At 40.1% G+C, this 13,487-nt stretch overlaps 1 protein-coding gene across 1 annotated transcript in view; it reads left to right on the plus strand.

The window, feature by feature from the left end:
• The first annotated feature begins 477 nt into the window (after positions 1–477).
• The window catches only part of atp6v1ba (ATPase, H+ transporting, lysosomal, V1 subunit B, member a), a 34,348-nt gene continuing 21,338 nt past the window's right edge, over positions 478–13,487 (plus strand). The window contains exon 1 of the mRNA XM_034142163.1: positions 478–710. Within this exon, the coding sequence (XP_033998054.1) occupies positions 602–710 (109 nt within the window). The 5' untranslated portion in view covers positions 478–601. The remainder of the gene's footprint in view (positions 711–13,487) is intronic.

Below are 13,487 nucleotides of genomic sequence, written 5' to 3' on the forward strand. Positions count from 1 at the left end.
TATATTTGCAAAGTACTTTGTTTCCCAAAAATGTTTTTCACTCCTGTCGGTGGGGGGGGGGGGGGGGGGGGGGGGGCAAGTTGGCCAAGGACGGCCCTGGGCCTAAGCCATAGTAAAAATAAAAATATAAGCTTTTTGCTGACAAAACATGATAATGAATGGAAAAGTCCAAAATGTTCACTGGGAAAAGGCCCGTCACCTTTTAAGTGCAGCAAGCAAAGTAAATAAACTAGGAAAGAAACTAAATAATACCTCATCATATTTCCCCAAACCCATGCTTTCATTTTTAACGCAGCAGGTCTAATATTGTACATCTATGCAAATGCTTATTATCTTATGTATTGGTATAATGTCAAATGTTAACTTGTACCAACACAGTTAGCTTTGGCAACGTAACGTGTAATAATTCAGAGAATGCCTAAAAACCTCTTCACCCATTTTTGCGCATGCGCGTCAGTCGGTCGGATCCATCTTCACTCCATCACACATCCGGGTCCTCAGTGTCATATGACCAGTGCTGTCATTTAAGTCATTCAGCTGCAGCTGAAAAAGCACATCGACCAACGTTAGCTTTCTGAGGTTTCCTGTTCTTTATCCAACGATGGCAACATTGGTGGCAAACAGAGCGATGGACATCAACGGCTTGTCAGCAGCTGCAAGGACACACACCCAGGCTGTGACGAGAAATTACATCTCCCAACCTCGGCTAAGTATGTAACGTTAGCAGGCTGCGGGAGCTAGCTGCAGCTGTAGCTAGTAGCTAGCAAGGTTGTTGTGCTGCATTCAAAGACAGGGGAACGGTGAGGAATGTAAACTCCTCAGTATACTCAGAGTATCTCAAGCTTTTATTTGTAAACTACACCAACAAACCTAATTCCTTTGACATTTTGCATGAAAACATTTTAGCTTTCATTAAGGACAGTAATGGGTTGTATTAATATGTAGTTATTAGGGTCCTGGAAAAGGGAAATAGTAGTTGGATGACCCAATTGGATTTCAATGAATTCCTGAATTGTAAATCTTGGAATAATCTGTTTCCAGAAATAAAACCGTTTAATTTCAGTCACGGGACTGTTGGTTTCGAAATGTAGCCTAAATACGAACTTGGTGTAATATTGATGAAGATGATGCCTTTTCATTGAAGACTGTGTATTCCCAGTAAACTTGAATGCAGCATATGTTGGTTAGCTATAAATTGTGGATCACGACTGCAAACAAGCTAATGTTTGCTATTTTTACGATGGCAATTCAATCCGTATTAATGTTGCTTATAGTAGTATAGCCGATTTCACAATTGGCTATACATGCCGTTTTTCTTTTGTATGTGTTACATGTACGTCAGTCAGTCGTGTGAAATGGCAAACCAGCTTAGCTAGCATGCTAGCTGTAGAGTGGCTAGTCATGCGCAGAGTCTTCGTTAACCAATTTCGCACACTTAAAACTGTGCTCATTTATTTTACCAAGCATAGTATGATTCAAATTGTACGTTACAACATAACGGGAAAATCCCATTATTGTCACTAGTGATTACTGCGTACAAGCTCAGCGTTTCTACAACGCGATACCGCTAACGTTAGCTTAATGTCACTACACAGGATTGGCAAACACTGCAGACAGTCAGCTGACTGATGGTAGCCACAAGAATAAATGACCCAGCGTGCTGTGTGTTTTAATCTATTGACTTGTTATTGAAACATGTAGTGCAAGCTAAACTGCCTTACTGTTACTGTGTGGTGCTATAACAATTCATTTTTAACATTTGTGTAGATGTGTTAAGAGCAGACTGATGACAGATTGGATGATCTGTCATGTGACATGATCACATGAGCGTGCAGCCTGCAGTGTCGTTGACGCAACACAACCTTCAGTTTCGGGCCTGATGGAAAGAAAATGCTTTTTTATTCATTATAGCTACAGTTGTTGAAAAGGTTTAGTAAAGCTCACATATTGAATAATAAAGCAACACAAATTAAGCCACACCTATTCATGGTTTACTACAGTGACCCATAGTTGAATATTTGGAAGATTGCTTCAAATATTTATCCGTGGGGCATTGTAGCCATCTTTTGAGGATAGCGTCAATAGCAATGGCACTTAATCCCTATTGGCTTTCACCAGTCATTTTTCAGCTTTTTTCATTTTCGATATGAGTAAAATACAAGTTAAATAAAATTGCCCTCACCAACAGAAGCTTACGACAGATGAGTGTTGTTTTACTGAGTTAAAGTTAATAAATGAAATTATTCCTTTTATATTAAAGGTCTCCTATTATACTGTTATACATCAATATATTATAGGTCTCAGATATACAAAACATGTCTCTGAAGTAATCTGCGGCCGCGAGCTGTTACTTATGTGCGCGCATGGTGTTATTTTTTTATATATTATAATGAAGCGCGAGCTGTATGCTTGAGTCTTCCTGTCTGTCGGCTGAACTCTGCTGCTCCGCGATGAGGGTCTAACTTCAGCAGCTACATTATCTACGGGTGCGTTCGTTAATCCTAACTGTGCGGTCCGGAGTCACTGTGGCACAGACTGGACCGCTGGTGAACAGCTGTTAGAACGGGCCGTTCAGGTGTTCAGAGCAGCGCTCCCTGTCGGAGCGGCAGAGCGTGATGTGAACTGAAAGGTTTTTCTGTTGCAATATTATTTAAGGACTCAGATCTTGTACTTGAGTAAAAGTAGAAGTACTCAGGTCTTGTACTTCATAGGGATTCTCCGATCGATCGGCCGCCGATCGATATCGGCCGATACTCACTCTCTGCCGATCGATCGGTGCTCTCTAAAAATGCCGATCGGGAGAGCCGATCGCATTACGTAAAATGATGGCGTAAAATACATGACACTTTTCTCTGTGCGCGGCAAAACAAGCTCGCCAAAATGGCTTCACCAGTCTGGCAGTATTTTAAGGTGTCCGAAAATGACAATAAAATAGCGGTATGCAACGTGTGTGAAGCAGAAATCCTGCAGCTCCACCCGCTGTGACGAACCGGTGAGCGGAGCAAAACACACACTAAGAGTTCGACCTAACACACTTAGCTATTTTATCTACCTCTGGAGCTAGCTAAACTAGTTATAAATATGTTTATTCTTCACTGTCGGGTCACTCATTAGTGGATCAGTGAGCTGCATGAGATACTGACAGGCTGTCAGGAGAGAGAGAGAGGGGGAGAGAGGAAAAGAGAGCGCTTCTGCTAATTTCTCCCGTGTTATTATCCAAAGTTAATGTAAACTTGAATAATGTACTTCATTTGAATGTAATAATTATGTTGGTTGTTGTTTGTGGAAGCGCCAGTGAATGAGCCCCATTAACTGAGTTTTAAACATCACTTTAGATGGAAGATCTCGGATCGGCGATCGGTATCGGCCGATACTGATTCCGGCGATCGGCCCCAAAATTGGCTATCGGAGCATCCCTAGTACTTGAGTAAAAGTAGAAGTACTCAGGTATTGTACTTGAGTAAAAGTACCAGAGTGTAGGAAAAGTCCTGCAATCAAAATGTTCCTCAAGTAAAAGTACAAAAGTATTATCATCAAAATATAGTTAAAGTACAGACAGTAAAAGTAGTGATTGTGCAGATTGGTCCATTTCAGAATAATATATCATATGTTTTATAATGATTGATAATTAAAATGTTATCAAAGCTGGTAAAGGTGCAGCTAGTAGTGATGGGAGTTACGGCTCTTTGAAGGGAGCCGGATCTTATGGCTCCGTTTACTTTCCGAGAGCCGTTCAAAAGAGCCATTTTTTTTTTTTTAAGGTGGCGGGGTTAATAGGTTCATCTGTGAAATAATCACCATGATAATGATTGACTGTATTGCCAGCAATCTTTTTCTCACAGAAAAATGTATAACTTGCTACATCTCTCAGCCAGCCGAACTACTACTCAAGCAGCATGCGTTATGCCATCATCTATGGCAAATGTGCATTCAGGAAAGCAAGTTCCCGTAAAGGCGAGTGGATTTATGGCAGGCAGTGAACCAACGATAAAAAGAACGGCTCTCACCAAGTACGACTCGGTTCCCTTCGTTCGTACTAAAGAGCCGTTCAAAAGAATCGGATCGTTCGCGAACGTAACATCACTAGCAGCTAGTTTGAATGACTTTGTATACTGCAGGGTAGCTTGTGAATTTACTCCAGGTGGAACTAAAGTCTGATTTAAGACTTGATTATATTTCACATAGGGATGCTCCGATCAGGGATTTTGGGGCCGATCGCCGGAATCAGTATCGGCCGATCCGATCATCGGGTGGGTGGGGGCTATGGGGATCTTCCATTTAAAGTGATGTTTAAAACTCAGTTAATGGGGCTCATTTTTATATTGCTTCAGTTTATAATCGTAACGGATCGAAAAGTTCAGATTAATTTTTCAATACATGATGGCTTCCACAAACAACCAACATAATTATTACATTCAAATGAAGTACATTTTTCAAGTTTACATGAACTTTGGATAATAACACGGGAGAAACGAGCGGAAGCGCTCTCTCTCCCTCTCTCTCTCTCTCTCTCTCCTGACAGCCTGTCAGTATCGTCTCATGTAGCTCACTGATCCACTAATGAGTGACCCGACAGTGAAGAATAAACATATTTATATCTAGTTTAGCTAGTTCCAGAGGTAGATCAAATAGCTAAGTGTGTTAGGTCTAACTCTTAGTGTGTGTTTTGCTCCGCTCACCGGTCCGTCACAGTGAGTGGAGCTGCAGGATTTCTGCTTCACACACGTAGCATACCGCTATTTTATTGTCTTTTTCGGACACCTTGAAATACTGCCAGACTGGTGAAGCCATTTTGGCGAGCTTGTTTTGCCGCGCACAGAGAAAAGTGTCATGTATTTTAAGTCATCTGATCGGCTCTCCTGATCGGCCTTTATAGAGAGCACCGATCGATCGGCAGAGAGTGAATATCGGCCGATAACGATCGGTGGCCGATCGATCGGAGCATCCCTACTTTCACATCATTAATCTAAATCTGTAAAGTAACTAAAGGTATTAAATACATGTAGTGGAGTAAAAGTACACCTTTTACCTCTGAATTGTAGAGGAGTAGAAGAACAAAGTAGCAAAACATTGAAATACTTAAGTAAAGTATAAGTAACTCAAAATTGTACCCACGTATAGTACTTGTTGAGTTTATGAACTTAGTTACTTTACACCACTGGCTATAAAGATAGAAAGACTAAGCCTTGAACAGAGGCATGAAAATACATTTTCAAAATGCTCAACAGTGCTGCGAAATTATAAACTGACTGCTACACAATTAAAATAAATGCTTTTATATATTTATATTAGATGTGACTCTTTGGCGATTCTGTTATTATTGACACTGCTGCTTTAGTTGTTCTGACTGCTAAAATCATCTGTTATTCCTCATTTTAAAGCCGATATTCCGGGGGCTCGGGGGGCTTGGATCCTTGTCACCTTTTTCATACCTGATGAGTTTGCATCCCTGACTTTAGATGAAAATAAGGAGCCGCTTCCCACGCCCCTCAGAGAGATATTTGATTAAAAAGAACACAATAGGCGCTTTCACACCAGAGTACTTTTCCCAGGAATAGTTCCGATAGTTCCTCGGATTTTGCTTTCACCCCAAAAAGATAATTTGACCAAAAGGTTGACATATTTCATATTGAATAGTGGCACAGTGGTTCCACATGGTTACTTAAATCCAAAATACGTTATCCAGTATGAATTTTAACTATCCATGGTCAACTTAATTATTGTTATGCTGAGTTATTGAATTGATGACCAGGCTTTTAAGAAATGATCACATTTATAGTTAAGCTTTTGAGCCATATTGTAAGTTTTTTTTTTTAGAAAATAAGAAATGAAAACCAAAGTATTTGTAATCTTTGAAATTAATTCTTAGATATTATATTTATGAGTACACTGCGCCGGGTTTATGGAGGCTTCCATTTTTCAGGGACCAGCAATGTCCTCATACATGATTTGAGCTAAATCTATTCCTAGTAGGGCTAACTGGCCGATCTATTATGGTTGCCGATGTGATTAGTTGTGTCCATGTTGGGGCCTTTTGATCTTTTATCGCCGTGCTGATTGCATCACTTCAACTACACAGTGAGTCTCGTGTTGTTTGACACTTTGCTCTGTGAGCCTGATGTTGAGCCTCTGACTTTAATGATGCTGTTGAGCACGGCTCAAGTCATGAAGTCAGCAAGGTGATGTTTTTTTCCTTTTGTGTATATGTCAGACAGCCAAGCATGGACTGAATGCCTCTTGGCAAACTAGAAGGAAATGACCTAATGGAGCTGGGTCCATCTGGAAAATACCTGATATTTCATGGATGTGAACGGCGGCACACTGGCAGTCGTCTCGCTCAGCGACACCTGTAGAGGCACAACTACATAACTTTAACATGTCATTATTAGCCAAGATAGTGCGCCATGCTTGTGTAAAACATGGTGGATGAGAGCAAATTGAAATCTTTTTTCTACATCCTATTGGCTTTTTACTCTTCAAGGTTTTATTGCACTTAAAGAAGAGGGGAGTCCATTCCAGTGATCTCCATGTTATCTGTATGTCTCCACTCCACCTAGAAAATGTGTTTCCTATACAGCAGGAGGGCTGAGAGACATTTCAGATAAACAGTGTATGGTTCAGATAAGATGAGGCACAATGTTCCTGTCAAGAAGAGGGACACTTGTTTTTCTTTTGACAGCAGATAATACAGATCAGTAGGTTTTAGTACTCTTAATCAGTTGACAGTGCATCATTGAATTACAGCATAATATTTAGGACTGTTGTAACTTGAGAATGTTTTTGGTTCCCGTTGTGAGGTCGTTGGTTCCTGTTGTAACTTCCCCATTTGTACGTTTTTTAAATCCCATTTTGTGCCCAACCATATGAAGAGACAAACATAAAATAAATGTTTACTTATGCAACCATTTTCAAATAAATCATACATTTTCAAGTAAATGTATTGAAATAACTTGGTACACACACATTACAGTAAAAAAAATGACCTTTTACAGAATGGCTCAACTTCTGTCTCCTCGCTTCCTTCACTACTTCCTCCGTCTTTGCTGAGAAGAATCCGACTAGAGCTACTTTTTTGATGATCCTCGCTCATTTAATCATGTTAAATCCAGTTAGCTCCTTCACTCTGAAGCAGAGCATGGTGAGGGAGAGGAGGGTAATAGTTTAAAGGTGTTTATCCTTGCTGAATAATAAATACCGAAAATGTGATTGTTTGCCCCGACTCCAGGAATGTTATGTTATTAGAGAGTGGTAATGCCTTTTTCCATCATTGGGGTTTATATGGCAGTGATGGTCCAATTGGTCAACACTATAATTAAGGTTTATAAAGAGAGCCTGCCAGCTAAGTAAACCTTTAGTTATTTTTCCTAAAGCTATCTTGCTGGATTTACTGAATTAAGCATTGTCATTATTAAAGTAATATCTCAGATATATCTTCATGATTGCTGCAATTTAGTTTGAATGTCTCAGAATAAAGGCCTGAAAGGCAGCTACAATTGATAAATACCCTCAGAATTAGCTCTCTCCCTGTTAAGTGAATGCTACTTCTGACGTCAGGGTGTAGTCTTGGTTAAATCTACCTGTACTTGAGTTGTAGTGTAGGAAATCCAAGACATGTTGTTCAGTATAGCCAGTCGTTTCCAGGCATAAAACAGTCTATAAGATCACAATGTGGATATGGGTTTTCACTAGCTTATTGACTTGACAGAGCTCTAAGAGAGGCAGCTATTGAAAAGCCACTGACGGAGCAAGAAAATAAACAAATAAAGAGATTTCTCATCAGACCAAGTCTTTTCTTTAAAGAGGCCTTTGTCTCTCTCATGTCAAATGCGACAAAAGCTATTAGCCCACGGAATGGCTGGTCTTTGTTTTAGTAGTGCATTCTGTCATTTAGTGCTATGAAAAGACATGGAGCACGGCACTATACTTCTTTGTGAAGATTTAATTAATGGTAATAATGTAGTCACGATAAACAAATGTCTCATCTGTCACCTTGAAAGTAATTTCTATAAAATCAATGTTATTTTTGTAACCGTTCTATAATCCACATTCTAATTAGGCTTAAGCAGCTAGCTTGTCAGTAGAAAAAAAGATTTCCGCGTGGGCGTTTGCCATTCTTTTCATGAAAGAACATTCAAATGTATGCGAAGGATTTGACACCATTTCAGTCTGTTGCATGAACACAAACCAATCCACTGTTTTGCTGACCACTCATCATTCATTTCCTGTCATTCTTCTGCTTAAGAATGGGAGGGTCATTTAGGGAAGAAAGAGCGCATTTAATAAAAAACATTTTTACAACATGATAAACATGGGCCACTGCGATCGGCGAATGTCATCATATGCTGATAGGCCACCCGACTATTTCTGTAAGCTGACTTACAACACACTGTAGGGCTGTACCCATCTCATCTACCCCTTTCTACTTTTTTTGTGACAATGTGTCTATTACAATCTTTCATGCTTTTGATTTCTCTGGCACAAAATGACGTCTCTGTTCTTAATTCCAACTACAAACCTCTTGTGGTAGTCTTTCTCTGCCTTAAACACATTCCACTGCTTCAGAGGCACATACAGAAAGTGTTGATCTACAGTACATCACCATTAGATTAGAAAAATAGTTAGAGCGGTGCTCCAGCTGGCTGATTAGCTTAGCCCCATGACTTTTATCTATGCGTTTGGGCTACTTTATATATTTGTGTGACTTTATTGTTTCACCATGAGCCTCAGCCTGAATGAGCTTCACCGCTCAGTCTGACAGCTGTAGTTCAGGGAGGACAGTCCGTGTGTGGTGATAGAAATACAACAACTAACGGCAGCAACATCCAGTGTTTGCCTGGCTGATCTGCTCCAACAAATGGGCTTATCAGTCTTTGTCATTATAGTTTTCTGTCTGGAAGACGAGGCCAAAAACAAGCTTCTCCTCAAATATCAACAGTGACATCAGTCACCTGCACTTCTCTGATGAGTTGGGAAATTCCCAACTCCAAGCACTCAGAGCGGCGGCACAAAAACTTGAGTGCAACAACAACAAAAAACTGGCTAATAGAATAATGTTCTAGTTTGATTTTTAAATCCTATGCCGACATTACCAAAGAGCCAGAGTTATGACCTATACCACAACAGTGTGTACTGTCTTTGTGCCTGTAGACCTGTCTTGTCATCTGACCATTTTTACACAAAAATGTATTCTGTAAGCAACAAAGCCCCCCCTTCCTACCTTTAAATACCGGCACACGGGGAACGGGGCTCTAACGCTCATTGTAATACAGCTTCTGCTCCAGGTTACAATGTGAAGCTAGTACCAGTGATTACAGTAGTTTAAAGTATTAATACTAAATCAAAAAATGTTTGATTATAAAGATTGTTATGTTTTAAAACATAATGGTTGTGCAAACAAAGAAATATAATATCTGTTTATTGAGCACAGTACGTGGACATATGCCTCCACTACTGCAAATGGCTGTAAACTGTGTCTTTATCAAAGCATGTGCATCCAACTATTGTACCCTCAGCACTCCGCCACCTTTGTAATGAAGCTGTAGTGTTAACCAGCTGCCTTCCTGTATAGACGGCTTTGTTCCTCTACTATACTGCCCGCCTGCAAGAAGTCCATGCAGACAAGAGGCCCTGCTCTGCTCCCACATTTGAACATTTCCTCACAATCAGAGCAGTGAGGTACGGAGTCTTCTTTATGTGGAGTACATTTATGGGGTTTAAAGAAATGGTTGGCGATTGGTTAACAGAACTTGATATTAAATTCCAAACACAATCCCCCGACATATGGTGCTGTTGTTGTATAACAAAGGAAACCGTATATAGACTATAGAAGGAGAAACGGGAAACTCATGCTGACCACCAAAGTGGGCATTATGCTACATGTATTGTCTTTTAATTCAATTCTAACAATAACATCTTAGTTCTAATACAAGCTGACTGAACTTTTGGAAAATTGACAGCCTACTTTAGATTTGGTCCCCCACCTGTTACATTTTGCTTTATGAAGGGGTATCTCCTGGCCTGTCTGACAGGGGAGGCTACAAAGACCAACAACTCTCTTAACATGCATATGGTGAATTTGGAAGAAAGTTGAAACCTTTCCTTCAAATCATGTTATCTGGCCTTGCTTCTTACCCCAGACAATGTTCTGACATTTGTGCTTCATAGTTTGTTTTATTGAACCACTGGAAGTGTAGAGAGCAGTCTGATCCTGACCTGCAGACTTTGCCGGAACATTTTGGGGCAAGTACAGCTTTGAAAGTGTAATGCTACGCTAAACTGTCAACTGTTGATGAAAAAGTGACCATGACAACTGTCGAATGAATGCAAGGATAAGAAGTCATTTTATCGTGTTGGTTTATTGTCCCTCTGTTGCATGATGTGTGTGTGTCTGTGTGAGGTGCGTGAAGGCTGGTTTAAGGCAATTAGCATTCCCATGTCCAGTGGGGCTGTGGGAATCCCTTGAAGTAGACGCTAAGACGTGATTGTCAGGCTGCTCATCACAGCAGCCACTGCTTTGTAGCGCTAATTTATTATCAGAACGATGATGTGCCCCATCTTCATCCCAGCTCTGACCCGCCTCCCCTCGAGTTCCCCCCTCTTTCAGCTTGGAAATTGAATTGTGTTGGAATGCTCTGTGCCTCTTTTCTCTGGCACTTGAATGGGCTCTTTAGTATTTCACACCAAGGTGTCCTTCAGGGTGCGAGGTCAGGCTACCAAAACAGCTTCTAGTGGCGGATTAGGACCAATTAACATCTTTGTACACAAAGGGCTCTGGCAGCTGAACAGGCTGCAGGGTGACCCACACTGCCGTTGCATGCCAAGCCAGGGGGCTGCGGCACTTGAGCTGAAGTAGCAAAAGAGGGGTGGAGAAAGTTTTCCAAACCTAATGGGAAATGTTGCTACTTCACACCTCATGGCCGTAGAGCCCATTGAGCTATCGTTATCTTGTGAAATGAGAAAGCAAACCACTTTTTTTTTATCATCACAGTTCTACATAAGAGGGCACCATGGAAAAATGTTTCTTTGATATAACCGTGGGCTAACGTATAGGTCCAGGGTTAGATCTTTAATCCTTCTAAAACCACCCATTCAATTTACACACTTCAGACTTTGTGCAAGTAAATACATTTGTCTGTTAAATGTAGGAAACAAAAATACTTGTTGTCTTGAAAGTGATTATTAATAACAATCATGCAGTGTTATCACAGTGTCTCAAAATGCAATGTTGGTGGCATTTATAACAAAACACAATGTTGTAAAAAATAATATGGAATTTCTATAATAGCAGTTTTTTCTAATTAGTTGGTTTTGGAAATCTGTCTCTGCCTTTTAAACTGCAATTCCTTTTTACTGAATTTGCCAACGTATGCACTCATGCAATTTGTAGTCACAGTTTGTAATATTTCCTGTCTCCTTGTCTGTATGCATTTCTCTGAAGTGTCTCTTTATGGTTGTCAAATGTTGGTTGATGATTATGGATTTCTGAGAGGTTCCTGTATAAAAATGTGGCCCAAAATCTCCCTGCATCATTATTATCACCCTTCAGTCGGTAGCCAATAATATATATTTTCTGACAGTTGGTGACAGAAAAGGTTATGTGAAAATTTGATGGAATTTCAGAAAAAATAGTTTTGTAAATGGCTTCTTTGGTTCTGGTGAGATGTCTTGGCCTGAGAAATCTAGCATCTGTCTTGTCTGTAAGCACGGGGACAATCAGAGAGTCACAGCATTAAAAATAGGTTTGTATGGGCTATACATTAGTATGCACTAAGCACTGTAGCACTTCGGGATTTGAATTCGAATATGAAGTGCTTTATAAATGGAACCCATTATTATTATTATTATTATTATGCAATGCAAACCACAAATTACAATTGTATTTATCAAGATGTTTGATTATTTTTGGTTTGTGCAGTGGTGCGGTTGGAATAGTGCATCTTGAATAGTGCAGGAAAGAAATGTATATTTTAGATCCATACTGATAAAAATCATTTGAGTAAAGCTGTATATATGCCATTGTAACCTAATACAATGTTAGTACAATTATTAAAGCATGTTCTCCTTGAATAACATGCTTCCTGCAAGGTCTTGTGAAACAAACAGGAACATGTGTATAAGAACTTGAGTCATTCACCAGAACGAGGGCCCTGAGATAAAGGAAGGCTGTTTAGAGTAAAACCCATTTTATTTTTTACTATAACATTTATTTGTGGTGCCCTTGGTTTTCACACTTGAACCTTTTTTCAATGCTCTCCTATAGTCTGACACACACACACACACACACACACACACACACACACACACACACACACACACACACACACACACACACACACACACACACACACACACACACACACACAGAGTCTGGCTAATGGCTGGTGAAATGCAGGTGTGAGAAATGGCTGCCATACTGTAGCATTGACAGGTTATGTTGTTGGCCTCTGCCTAAATAGTGGCATAGTGGATGCACCCTGCTAAGCTTTGCTGCTTTATGTTCGTACCAGTCTGCTCTCATTTCCTTACGCCTTTGATATTGGCCCAGAGATTGACGGTTCACACATAAAAAGGAACACCAGACCATGATGGACAGTCTGGTGGAAACAATGGCGGTCTGCAGATGTGCACAAGGATAGTGAGGTGGGGTAAATTGGCCTGCATGTCAGCAGAGTGAATGTTGCTGCTTGATTCAGAGAGAAACATGTTGGGTCTTCGCTCCTCTTTGTCTCTACCAAGGATCTTCTGTTATCACTCCGATAATCATTAGAGCTGTCTTTTTGTTCTACACTGAACCTGAACGTAGCTCTACACTTAACCACAGAGTGGACCTGTTGACAATGACATGGTAGCACACTTTCATTATTGAGATCCGATTAGCTGCTCTTTCTTATCAGTTCCACTCAACAAGGGCTGCTACAGGTGTGCTGCAGTCTGACAGGTATACGTTCGCTCACTTAGGAGCACACAAGGTTTGTTATGCTGTTGCTCAGAGGCATCTGATGGAATTTAAAAACATTGTTTGTGTGGAGTATGGTTTAATATTAGCTGACTTGAGTGTGGCTGAGAACGATTCGGGACCATATTGGGGAAAAAAGGAAAAGTAGAGAACGTTTAATGTGGGGTGGAATCGTCATCAAATATATAAAAGCTTCATGATATTGGATTTATTTTAATCAAAACCCAATATACAAAATAACATCAGTCGATAGCATTATTTTATTTGAAAAAGAAAGACGACAACGATTTTTGATTTAAAAATAAATAAATAAAAACCTTTTACAGAAATAAGACCTAGATATGAGCAGGAAATAACACACTTAAACTGGTCAGTGCTCTCGGGGACTAACTCTAACACTCTCATCATTCTGCTATGTGAAATGTCAGTGTGTGTGTGCACAACTAGGGACTAACATAAAACACATTTAATAAAAGATATAAGGAATATAATGCTTTCAAGTTTACCCTGTATCTGGATGTGGCAAATGTTT

This window comes from Trematomus bernacchii, unplaced genomic scaffold, assembly GCF_902827165.1.
Source record: "Trematomus bernacchii unplaced genomic scaffold, fTreBer1.1, whole genome shotgun sequence".
Lineage (NCBI taxonomy): Eukaryota > Metazoa > Chordata > Actinopteri > Perciformes > Nototheniidae > Trematomus > Trematomus bernacchii.